We start from the raw sequence: 12,832 nt of genomic DNA on the forward strand, positions 1-12,832 counted from the left end.
TCTTGGATGTAGGACTGAAGGCAGGGGGGAATATAGAGAAATAGAATTCAATCATTTTTTATTTTTCTGCTTGTTTAAAGTGAAAAAAGTTTATCAGGATAAAAACCAGATTGTGTTTCAGACAGAGTACAGAGCAGTACAATACCATATTAATTAATTCTGCCTTTTTTGACTTTTTAGCTTATACTGTGATCGTGAAGTATTTTCTTTTAGCCACTGACAATTAACCTCCTCTGAAGCTGTAAAATTAATCAAACTGTATTTCAGCCCCCCTGTTGTCATCTGACAACATTTTCACTACCAGAAGAACAGTTTCTTCTGTGCTGGTTGTTAAGGCAATTAAGCCTCCCAGTATAAGTCCAATAAATTTCAAACCTAAGAAAATTAAAGTCTTTCAAATGTATTACTTGTTTTTTGCTTGGATTCTGCCCCCCCCAAGTGGATTCTTATGAAATCCTATTAGATATTACAAGTTCACTTTATGGCTTATTGCAACTCTGAGTCATAACTTTTAAATAGTATTTAGAAAAAACACACGCTACCATAACCTTTTTTTTTTTTAATCCTTTTGTTTACACTTCCTGTGGCTAGACAGCAAGCTGAACAAATACGTACTTACCTTCACTAAATGGGGAGCATCCTGCCTGTTCAGCTGGTATTGAGGCAACTGGTCACAGTGAACTATCCAGGGGTGACTAAGAACTTGGGCTGCAGTCAACCTTTGATGTGGGTCAACATGAAGCATTTTTGAAACAAGGTCCTGTTAAATGATATACAAAGAGTCAATGCAAACAATAGTAAAACTTAATCTCTAAACCAGATCATAGTTCAAAACAGAAGATTCCATTGGTATAAAAAAAAACCATTCATAATGTCAGCTTGAAATGCTGAAAAGCTGCCTGGCAATGTTAACATTTTCTCTTTTAATTACATGACTTAATGTGGTAACACACAGAAAAGTATCCAGTTAAGTAAGGCAAAATACATAAACATCAAAATATGCACACTGGGCTAGAATAGAGGCCCCACTATACCAGTATTTCATTTTTAACAATAACAAACAACAGATATGTGGGAAATCAATATGCGAAAAAGAACGGTGAAGAAAATAATGATGATCCTTTCCTTTCCATGACTTCCCAGTGTGTAGTAAGCTTTCATCCTGTGAAAGCTGACAGTTGAATTTTAGTATTCCTGCTGGCCATATATGTAAGGTCTTGTTTGTCTGTCACGTCACTCAGCTCTGCTGAGATGAAACACTATATTCTATTTACTCTCTTTACATGCAAGTGGCTCTCAACATCTGAGGAGATACACCCTTTTGTTTTGGTACATCATTTTCTACCACCTTTTGAACTTATATTTTATCCTTTTGAACTTAGATTAGTAAGAAGTTGAAAACAAATTTATACAGCAGCATAATATTTTATAGCTGTCTTTAGATGTCAGTCAGTAAGGGTAAAGCATAAATAATATTTCTATATTAAGTAATTAGCTGTACCGAAACACAGTTGACTAAATCTGGATCTAAGTTAATTTCAGTTACATTAGCAATACTGGACACTTTCATATAAAATGCTCTTGTAATTCAAATAAGAATCTGAACACAAAAAATATTATTAAAAAGGAATCTAAGGTTTCTTTCTTTTCATAGCTGGTAAGTTTTTGGTTCATTCTAGACTCCCAAGTACAACTGAATAGAATGGCCCTGAAGGAAGAAAAAGGTGATGCTACCAGGTTAGTGTAGACATGTTATTCTAACAGGTTGATTTGTCCAATCAAATGAATTACATGATTTGTGGGAAAATGATTGAATTGTGTGAACAGAACATTAGAAAGCACATCACAAATCAAGTAGCAAGAAAGAGCACAACATATGTAAACAATTTTGTAGGATCTTTAGGACTTTACTGCCCCTTCACAAAAGGGGAATAAAGGATATTGCACACTTCAGTTTAGAGTCAATTTGATGTAAAAAACGTCCTCCTCCCCTCTCAAAAAAATTGTTTTAAATTTTTACTTCACACAAATGCAATAGAAAGAAAATATAATACTTCATTGGATGGTTTTTCTTCCTCTTTTTTTGGGTGGTGTGTTTTTTTTTGTTTTGTTTTGTTACAAACAAACATCCTTATGACATCCTTAAGGACTAAAAGTTCTTACTTAAAAGAATAAGCTGCTCAAATCCTAACGAAAGAGTATGAGATAAACTGTTCTGGATAACTCTGAAGAACTGACCCAACAGAAAAATGTGAAAAACTATTTATTTTTCTAACCTGAATCAGTGGAGCACATGGTAATTATAATAATTTTTTCATTATCCTGATTTAGATTATCTATAAAATTTTTGAATGTCATGCTTCCACTTGTGTTTTAATTACAGCATTTCTCATCATGGGTGATTGTGCAAATGCTGATAAAATACACTATATTTCAAGGAAGAGCTGTTAACTGCTATAGTATAAGGCACACCTGTTTTAATTCCTACATGCAAGGAGGGACTGTTGAAATGTGAAAGGATCATAAATAGCAAACAAACTTCTATTATCAGTATTTTTACCCAATCATAAGTGATACAACATATACATTATAAGCAACATGTTACACTGCAACCCATTTCTCACCCGACAAAGGACAAAGCAAATATACTTGCCTTAGCTGTTTCTGAAACGGTATTCCAATAACCGCCACTGAGAGAGAACTTTCCACTACCTATTCGGGCCAAAATCTCCTCTGGGGTATCATCAGGACCATTTGCAAAAGGAGTGTAGCTATTTAAACAAACAATTTCAATGTTAACAACTTCCATAACCTGGACCTGTATAGTTGGTATCAATGATCATAATATTCAGTGAGTTCAACATAAATACATTCCAAAGATAGTCAAATAGCTGTAAAAAAGTTATTCTTAACATATGAAAATGCATAGCACTGACAACAGATCTGTTCTCACTGAATGCATTCCCTCTATATCTGGTATGAAAAACAGATTTTTTCTCTTATAGCAGTCCAAGTACTGGTAGTTCCTGAATTACATAAAGTATTCTTTAAGCCTTCACATTTTAGGGAAGTAATAAAACAAGCTGTTATAAAATTAAATATGAAGACACTATACGAGGAGGCTGAAAAAGAATAAATACTGCTTTGATAATAGAGGAAGGTGCAGCAATTTTCTTTGCTCTACTATAAGCATTCTTGCTGCTGCTGCCACTGCCAGAACACCAATAACTAAAAAATGATGAAATTAACTCTCAACCAAAGTGGCAATCTGAATAATCCATCACAAAAAGATAATCTATTTGGCTGGTGCAATAGCAACTATCTTTTGAACTTGTGGAACTATACTTGAATTTATTCTTCATCTTATTTTATAATACTAATTTCTGTTGCATATATAAATGCACTTGTTGCGCTTATTATATCCTAAGTGCCTCAATTCAAACTATCCAGTGGCTGGATTTTGCACACAATCATGCTTCCATGCATTGCAATTATATTTGCAACACGTATTTCAACATATATGCTGCTTAATCAGCTAAATTTCATATGAAAAATCAGTTCTTACTCCTAAATCACCACAAAACAGAAATTAAACCCCTAAAATAGATGAGACATGAGAAGCCAGGAATTTTTCACATCAGCCTCTGCAAATTTGGCTTCTACTAGAGACAAAGTATATGCTACCCCTACTGAAGCCAAAGCCCAGATTAATCAGTAGCTTGATAGAAACATCTTCAACAGTGTGCCTACATTTATTATTCTTTTTGTTTATATTGATTTGCTATTCTACAGCAAAGTAAACTAAAATTACCCTTACCCAGTCAGCATGGTATAAAGTAGAACTCCGAGGCTCCATATGTCACATGCAGCATCATAACCTTGCCTCTTTAAAACCTGAGGGAGACAAATATCTTTTTTCTGAAGTGAAAAATGCTTAAAAATGCTTAGATTATGCCACAAATAGTGAGATTTCAAATTGTTAATATTTACAAAGTGATTTTACTTGTTACACAAGAATGACGCAAACATCTAACTAGCAAAAAAACACCATCAAAATAAACCAAGGCATGTAAGCTATCCTGGTATTTACCTCTGGTGCGACAAAATTTGCTGTGTAACATGGAGTCATCAGAAGACCATTTTCTGCTCGCAGTTGTTTTGCAAAGCCAAAATCACAAATTCTAATTGATTCTGGATTACCAGATTCATCGACATAAAGAATATTACTAGGCTTGAGGTCTCTATGAACAACCTAAAAAAAAATAAAATAAACCACTAAATACAATCAACTAAAAAGATGAAAGGTTTTGTAATTCTCAATTTTGCTACCTAATTTCAAATCAGCAATCACTTTCAGATTTTCAGCTTCTAATATCAGCTACAGTATTCTGATGCTCTTTGGTGTCTAGAGTACTACAGTTCTAACTTGGAAACTAATTATAAAGCCCCATGCAGACATCCCGCTTCTCCCTAATTTATTTGTACATATGATTCCAAATGTCTAGTTCTAGTGGGTGAATATATATATTTCTTACTTTAACGTGCATACCTACAAGGTTCTTTAAATCAGAACCTTTGACTAGTAGTAACTTTTGGAGTCATGGACGTCTGGAGCTGCTCATGTGCCACTGTGCTGCATAACCACATGCTAGTTGCTGTTGGAGTAACCCTCTGTATTCCGTTCTCTTCATTGAGATAATCTGAATTAATCTCAGTGCAAACACTTAAGACCTAATTAAGGATGAATTTTAATGCAGTTCTGCCAAAAAAAAACCAAAATAGCAAAAAGGTATTCTCCTAAGGAACTGGCATGTCAAAAAAATCCCAAACCATAGTGGTTTCCAAATGGCTATTTTGTAGAGGATTAAGATGTAAAATGCTTGACAAAAACTGTAGAAGTTGCCAAAGTTCTGGCAGGATTAATCAGATCTTATTTGAAACTGTGTTATAGCAAGCCTTCATAAAACCTGGAATTTACAAGGACAGTCTCTGAAATCAGATGACCTGTTACATTTTCTTCACAAGACAAATTAGCCTAAAGCCTCTGTAGTCTTTGCTATCTGGAAAGAAAGGGGTATATAGTGTAGACAGTAGAGTCGATCTAAATGTCTTACTTAAAATATTTAAACAGACCTGCTGTGAAAGCCTTTATCTTCCTGACTGTCCTATGTATTTGATTAATATTAAACTACAGCTTTTGCAGGGTTACATTTGAATGCAAAAGATAGTGGTGAAATATTTCAAGAAGGTAATCACATTAGAACAAGAAGATAACCCAAACCTCCTGCAAATGATGTGCAGAATCAGAAGCTCTATGCACTCTTCCAGAAAGCTAGAAGGGTTTGAAAAAAGTAAGTCCAAGACCAAGAAGTAAAAGACTGCAGAGGGTCTGCAGACTGTAAGGCCATTTAATACACTAAGTGTCTTTAGTAAAGGCTTTTTCAGCATGCAGATACTTTGCAATTCTCAGATTTAACAAAACAAATACTTAAACTAATGGAAATAAGCATCTTATAAACTGAAACATAAAAATGATATTAAAGAATTTGAGTTGGGTAGATGTTAAGGGAAACATCCTGACTTGAGATGTCAGTGTATGACAGAACTGGCTCCTGACAGCCCTCTTTTTTTTTTTTTTGCATTTAGATAGACAGATTAGAATTCTTTTTCTCCAAGTAATAAATGAAATAAATGAAAATAAATTAAATCCTTTACGCTCTAAGAGGCAGAAGAAAAAAACCCAGTTTTATTCTTGCTGGTGGTTTTAATTTATTTATTTTTTAATAGATCCTAAAAAGGGTACAAAAGTAGGCAACAGAAATAGCAGCGCTGGGGATCTGGCAGACTGTTTCTAGAACCAGTCTGCTTGAGTTGTTGAGTTGCAGAGTCTTGATCAAATTCAGACATTAATTCCTAAGCAACCAGAATGTTCATGTCAAGGAATAAAGAAAATACGTTCCTGTACTATTTTCCCACAGGTAAATTTTGAAAAGATATCAGTATAATCGAAACAATCTGGCATTTTGAAATAACATTTTATTTTAGATCAAAAAGGAGAGCAAACCAATATGCAGGATATTTCAGTTATATTTTTATCATCATGTTTTTGATTAGCAGACTCAATCATCTACCAGCATGCAGAAATATTCTGCTCCAAGATGTGATAGATGAAAAATAAATTTTCAAGGTATATTGCAGGATGGGGTTTGAATTACATCAGGTCCCATGGCTAAGCAACAGCACTGGTCCTAGCACTTCTTCCTGTCTAACTTCCTCTCATATCCTCTCTATTATTCATTATATGCATATTCCACAGAACTGCTCACAGACTGCATGAAGGACAACAGAAATAGCTGCATCATCTCCATTACCTGGAAGTCTTCACATGATGAGGGATGTTTTGATTTCAACACAAATTCCTGCTGCAGTGTAATTACTTACAAAAAATTACTTAGTTACCACACAGAACATATCAAGGTATGAGTTTGTTCTTCTGAAAGAGTATTAACACCTCTAAGCATTGTGTCCAAGATGAGAACTTACCCCTTGTGCATGGAGATATTCAACTGTTTTTGTTATTGTGAACAGAACAGCACTAGCTTCTCTTTCTGAGAAAAATTTTTGCCTAAGAATTTTATCCAGCAGTTCTCCTCCTTTCATAAGTTCTGTTACTACATATACATATTTTCCATCATCATACACCTGCAAAAAGTACATAACGATTAAACTTCAAAATATTTATTCTCTGCTGTCTTCTTATGGAATGCACAGAGATAGTGCAGGTGCATCCACAAGCTGTTTTCTTTAATTATATTTCTCACTCCCCATGCTTTCCAAACATTGCTCATCTTCAGAAATGAACACACAACCTTCTACAAAAAGGTAGCACATTAAGGAAACAACAAAAATACTGGCTTGTAAATATTTAAAGAAATAAAACCCCCAGATTAATAACATGTAGATTTCCCTGCAGTTAGTGAGACGTACTGAACTAGATATGGGAGAAACTAAAAAGTAGTAATAAATGAAAACTAATTTAATTAAGGAAAAACCATAGCTAATTCTAGGAGCAATTATTGCACAAATTTACAAATATGAACAGAGATCATTTCAACTGAAAAGTCAGACAAGAAAAAAAAAAACCCAAAAAACAAACCCAAGAACCCAAACCCCAAAATACTAAGTTCACCTCAAACAGCCTCTATGGACACTGAAGTTAATGTATACAAAGTTGCTCTGAAAAAAACCTACAATTTATACATTACTCTGCACATAAAGCATATAGCAAAGTCTAAAATTAATAAAATATGTATATTTTAGCCCCTTTAGTTATGGAAAATGGCTTAAATTGCTTGGCTTTTATCTTCCAGGGAAATAGTAATTGAGAATTATATATATTGTCACCAGGGGGCACTACAGACTGAACTATACCAACCAAAACATGTTTTAAGATACACCTAAGCACTTCATTTCAGTTGGACTTTCTTGGAGTTTTAACTTAACCCAGAAAGTAGTTCCTGCTTTAGTGAAAACTTTTACAGACAGTGTTCCCTATTATTATTTCAGCCTATTTTTTATGATGATGTTGCAATTGTTCTCTTCAATAATACATGTGAAATAAAAACTAGTTAGTTTAAGTAGAAACAATTATCCAAGTTGTAGTAAGTAAAACTAGGGATATCAGCTAAATTACAAAAAAATAAAAAAGGAAAAAACCCAAAGAGAGTTTCATCCCAATTTCTATGTCTTAAGCTACCTGGGAAATACAGGCTTCTAAAGTTCTAAGCTTAGAAGGATTTATTTTCTTACCAAATAAAAAAGAAGAAGAACACTAAAGAAATAAATTCCGTACGCTTTACAATTCTATATGTTTATGATGCATTTGGTTGCTATTTTATCTGCTACTCCTTGCTGGTCCTACCTGCCTGCCAAAAACCAAACACCAACCAACAAACCATCCCCAAAACCCTACAAACTCCAAACAAAAACCAAACGCACCCCAAACAAACCACTCCCTTTGCTCTGATTTCTCTAATGGCATTATCAATTTAATTATTTGCAGTTTATAGATACTTTTGAAGTTTGCTTCACAGTTAGGTGCACAGTATTATGCTGAGATCATAAATGTGATGCTAGCTTTTAAAAGTAATTCCTGGCACATGCCAAAGATCAGTCAGTATGTGTTCTCTACCAGGCAAACTGGAAGAAACTATGGTGAGGAACAGATGTAGGCATATAAACAAAATATAATGTAATGGAGAAAGAAAACATGTTTTTTGCAAAATGAAGTAAGATTTCCCATAGATATTAGGCATTTTGAACTCATAAATAAGTACGCAGGCAAGGAGATAAGATATTGTATTCAGGTTTCTAAAATGTTTCTGAAAATTTACTTCAGCCAGTGCTTTAAATAACTTTAAAAAAGGACAAAAGTTCTTCTACAGAACAGTAACTAATAGGTATAAAAGGGTGAAATACATATAATGGTCTGGCACAGGAAGTTTCTAGGTAATGGTTTGTTGGTAGCTGTGTGCTTCTTCCGTTCTGACACCGTTTCCAAGGCATCCACTAATGGCCACTGTCAGGAGCAGGATATTGGATAAGAAGGACATCTGATTTAGCACAATATAGGTCCTTTTTTTGTTTATGTAGCGTGTAACTGAAAAAGACCACCGATAACAATCAGAAGGAAAAACCCCAGAGGACTGCAGGAAGAATTTGGGCTTTTAAATATCCATTGTTTCAATCCAAACACCTTCAGAATTAAGTTACATAAAAAGAGGAAGCAAGAACAAAAATGTCCATCCTAAATTAAAATATTACTGCATTTAGTTTTTGAATACAAGAAAAGAAGATATTTCTTGCAGAATTGTAATTTCCAAAGACATCCACTTAAATGCTGAAACATTTTAATTTTGTATTTCAAAATAGAAAGATTGAAAATTTGTTATGGAATTGAATGAAAAATTGAGTCAAATCAACTGGGAAATACAGGCTACATTATTTGTGCAATAATACACAGTGATCTTGATGGGTTTGAGGCCTGAAAGCCAAGTGCTTTATATTCTTTCCTATGAAATTGTAATAGCACATCACTGTATTGTGGGATATACAAGCAATCTGCCCCATGCATCTACATTAGAACAATGAAAACTTTAAACAAACAATGTCAGATTCTTACACTAGTGAATATTACACAACGTTCTATTGCATATGAATCCTATATCTCTTTCCTTACACTGGGCGTACTTCCATAAACCCTGCTTGGGAAACTGCAGACTTAAGGCTTTTTTATTTTGTAGTTTCCTTTTGCTATTTATTTATTACTGTTGGCATGAATGCAAGATGGCTGCTGCTGGAAGATAACTGATGATGAAGAATTAATTACAAAGTAAAATAATTCAGCATGTGTGACAACTTTTCGAGGCTGCCTGGGTTTCTCTGAGTGTAAAATATTCAGAAGTTCAGGTAAGTACTCACATTCGTTATGTTTGTCTTCCTGCTTAAATGACGTAAACTCTATTATGAATTGAAGTAACACATAAACCCAGCATGCAGCACTAAAAGCAAAGTAAACGCTGAGGCAAGTTCCCTGTTAGCACAGTTGCTATCAGGCAGCTTTACTGTCCAACCATGTGAAGCAGAACAAACAGGAAGTGGGATTATAATTATGGTATCTAGCTTGCAATAACCCATGCTCCATGGTGGGATCCCTTGTATATCTAACTTACTCTCTCAAGAAAGGGACAAACCACATGATACTGGTAAGGTGAAGGCAGGGGAAGAACTTTAGGCATAGCTCTTGAGTACTCATCTCCACAGTATTTATGACTTCAAAATATCTGAGAATCTTACCTCAGCTGAGCTCAGCTTCCTGGAAATTGTTAGCTGTTTTGCCTGAAGTTAGATTTTGGGGACCAGAACACTTTGCCGCAGACTAAGTCAGTCATTAAGCACATGCCTGTTTAATTTTTAATCCTATTTAATTCATAATCAACAGAAGAAAGACAATTTTCTTTTTCTGTTTGATCATCAGAATCTACTGTTCACTATGAAAAACCTCTTCCAATTTAGATTATTCTTTGCTTTTTATGGTCAAAGTGTTCTCATGGTCAGAGCAATACCAAAAGAAAAAAAAAAATCATATAAGTAATCTTCGTAGAAAGATCAGATAAAGGTACAGAAAAGTGTTGACCATGAAAAGATTTTGTCCACTACAGAGTAATACTCGTTACTGTCCATGAAAACTGCTTTGGGTATTGTGCTAATAAGTGAGTCCTCAGTTATATAACTTTATATAAGTTTAAAATTGCTTTTGACTAATTAAATAGAAATAGATACACAGTTAACTAAGCAAACAAAACTAACTTTGTTGTTCCTTTAAAAATATAGCCAACATTAAATGAATTATTTCTGTCCTGGGATTTACAAAGGATAAATTACTTGATTGTTTAGGATTACACTGTATCAAAATATGAGCATCTTTAAAAGATGACAACGAGACATCTCAGTGGAAAAATTGGATTTTGCTGAATAAATTGCATTAGGACTTGTTTTATTTTTAAATACTGAAACCCATGCAATAAATCTAAAATGTAGTTAGTAATTTATCAAATTAGAAAGTGATATGCAATTATAATATACTAAAGGATGTCTTTTATCACACAACTTACATCTTTCAGGGTTATAATATTTGGATGCTGTCCATAGCGCAGCAGGATTTCAATTTCCTCTGTTGGATCTCTTTTACTCTTGTCAATAATCTGTAGGAGCAAATAGATACATAGGCATAATTATTTTTGTGAGTATTACATAGTGTAACACTTTGGTGTGCTTATTAGCATAAACAGATAAACAGTATTTATTGTTGGTAAAGGGCATGGATTATAACCAAAACAAAGTTTGTTAAATTGTAACAGCAAGGCAAAGCAAAAGACGTTGGAAAAACATGGAAAAATCTCTCATATGAAGACAGTTTTGGAGGATAAGTGATCTAATCCCTCACACTGTGATAAATAATGCGAGGCTGTTCAGTAGGTAAGACTTAAGTTCCTAACGTGACATGAGTTACTGGTTTGATGATGCTAATGAACTGATTTTTAAAAAGTTAATCTCAAAGTAACGTTTAGTGCAGGAAAGACAAAGCAGGAGAGTAATGGAACCAACAATAAAAAGGAAAAAATCCTGAGGGTTAATTCAGATTAGCATTAAATTATAAAAGTTCATTTGAACCTCTGGCTGCTAGCTGTTGAGCTCTGAAGTTCTCCCTGTGCAAACAAGCAAAATACTATTTTGTCCTACTTAAAAAGCATTCTTGACTCTTTCCTCTCCTTCTGAACTGTAGGATTTTCTCTAACGTATTCTCCATCTCCGTCTAACCTCCTTCTTCCTCTCGATACCCTTAAGCCCTTACTGCTACCAGTACTATCCCAACACATTGGCCACTGATCACCTTATTCTCCTTTCACGATTCCTTGAGGGGAAAAAAACCATAAAGACAACAGAAAAGCGAGACAATGTTCATAATAAATGTTATGGAATGTTAAGGAATTAATAGCTATGCAAGTGCTTTCTTCCAGTTTCAAGAAATTACTTTGAATTGCAGCAAAAAAGTAAAATGTGTTCCTGGTCAGAACCAAAGGCAAGTATGTAACTACCAAACTGAAACTGGAGCGTTTCCAGTAGACAATCCATACAGGGATATAGCAATACATACTTAAGTTTTCATCACATTTTACATATTTAAGTAGTAAACAGTTTACACCTCAAAGAGAACTGCCTCAGGGCATGGGATTTAAATATTTTTCCTTTTTTTTCTCTCCGCCCCCCCCCCCCAAGTCTACTAATCTATACACCTGCTTTCCTAAGTAACCATTCAACTCTACAGTGTTACACATAAAGACAAAAACCTTGTAATTCCACTTCATGGACCTCCACCAATTTCAATTAAGAATTTAATGCCTTCAAAGTAGTCCTAAAAAGCCTGACAGTATAACATTAAAGCAACATTAGAAACTTTGTTAAAAACTACCAAAGAAAAAATGTTAGAGCTTATTCTCAAAGGTATACCAGACTTTAGCACTGTTATGAATTCCTAGCTACCTGAATGTACTTTGGAAGCAATAAAACCACACGTAGCTATATTTAAATAAAAGTAATCAATTACACATTTAAAGAATTATGAAGTCATATAGATTTTTCATGTTTCCTTCTAAAAGCAGTCATGTAACTCCCACCAGTTTTACCACACTTACACAGGTATTTCGAAGACTGAAGATTGCTTTCCACCACCTAAATCAGCATATAGATAACAAAACACACAGCGATTCTATAAAATATATAAATTTTCATATCTGGTTGATTGTATATTCAGTGAATATTCTATCTGATTGATTAGTATAATTCACATTTGCATCTGAATTTCTTTATCATTAAAAAAAATCTTATTTGCTATCTTCTTAACGGCAAATAAATTAATGATACCCCACAGTGTATTTTATTACAAAGTAATTACCTTTACAGCATATTCCATGTTTGAAGCTTTATGAATACATCTCTTGCAGATAGAGTAAGACCCAACTCCAATATCTTCCTTTACTTCATATCCATCAGTAAACTGAATGCTGTTCCTGTGCAGCTGCTACCAAAATAACATTATCAAATGATGAATATTCTAAATATATAACTGAACTTTATATTAAAAATAAGTTTCTGAATTCCTACTGAATTGCACTGAATTTTAAACTGATGGCTATACTAGGTCAAAATGGTCTAAATAGCCACTACCTTCTGTTTGATATTAGTATGAGAAATGATATATTAGACATGTATA

The 12,832-nt window shown here is 34.0% G+C and overlaps 1 protein-coding gene across 4 annotated transcripts in view; it reads right to left on the reverse strand.

Moving 5' to 3' along the window:
• Positions 1 to 12,832, reverse strand: part of RPS6KA3 (ribosomal protein S6 kinase A3) — a 78,727-nt gene that overhangs the window by 4,651 nt on the left and 61,244 nt on the right. For 3 of the 4 annotated variants that reach the window (XM_062603805.1, XM_062603802.1, XM_062603804.1), the window contains exons 15-21: positions 12,515 to 12,640; positions 10,674 to 10,763; positions 6,544 to 6,702; positions 4,091 to 4,252; positions 3,818 to 3,894; positions 2,654 to 2,771; positions 620 to 760 (exon numbers count right to left, since the gene is read on the reverse strand). In XM_062603805.1, coding sequence (XP_062459789.1) covers positions 620 to 760; positions 2,654 to 2,771; positions 3,818 to 3,894; positions 4,091 to 4,252; positions 6,544 to 6,702; positions 10,674 to 10,763; positions 12,515 to 12,640 — 873 coding nt within the window. The remainder of the gene's footprint in view (positions 1 to 619; positions 761 to 2,653; positions 2,772 to 3,817; positions 3,895 to 4,090; positions 4,253 to 6,543; positions 6,703 to 10,673; positions 10,764 to 12,514; positions 12,641 to 12,832) is intronic. The other variant, XM_062603803.1, reaches the window with a different exon arrangement.

Source organism: Pezoporus occidentalis, unplaced genomic scaffold (genome assembly GCF_034315485.1).
Source record: "Pezoporus occidentalis ecotype Australia unplaced genomic scaffold, CSIRO_AGI_Poc_V1 ctg81, whole genome shotgun sequence".
Classification (NCBI taxonomy): domain Eukaryota; kingdom Metazoa; phylum Chordata; class Aves; order Psittaciformes; family Psittacidae; genus Pezoporus; species Pezoporus occidentalis.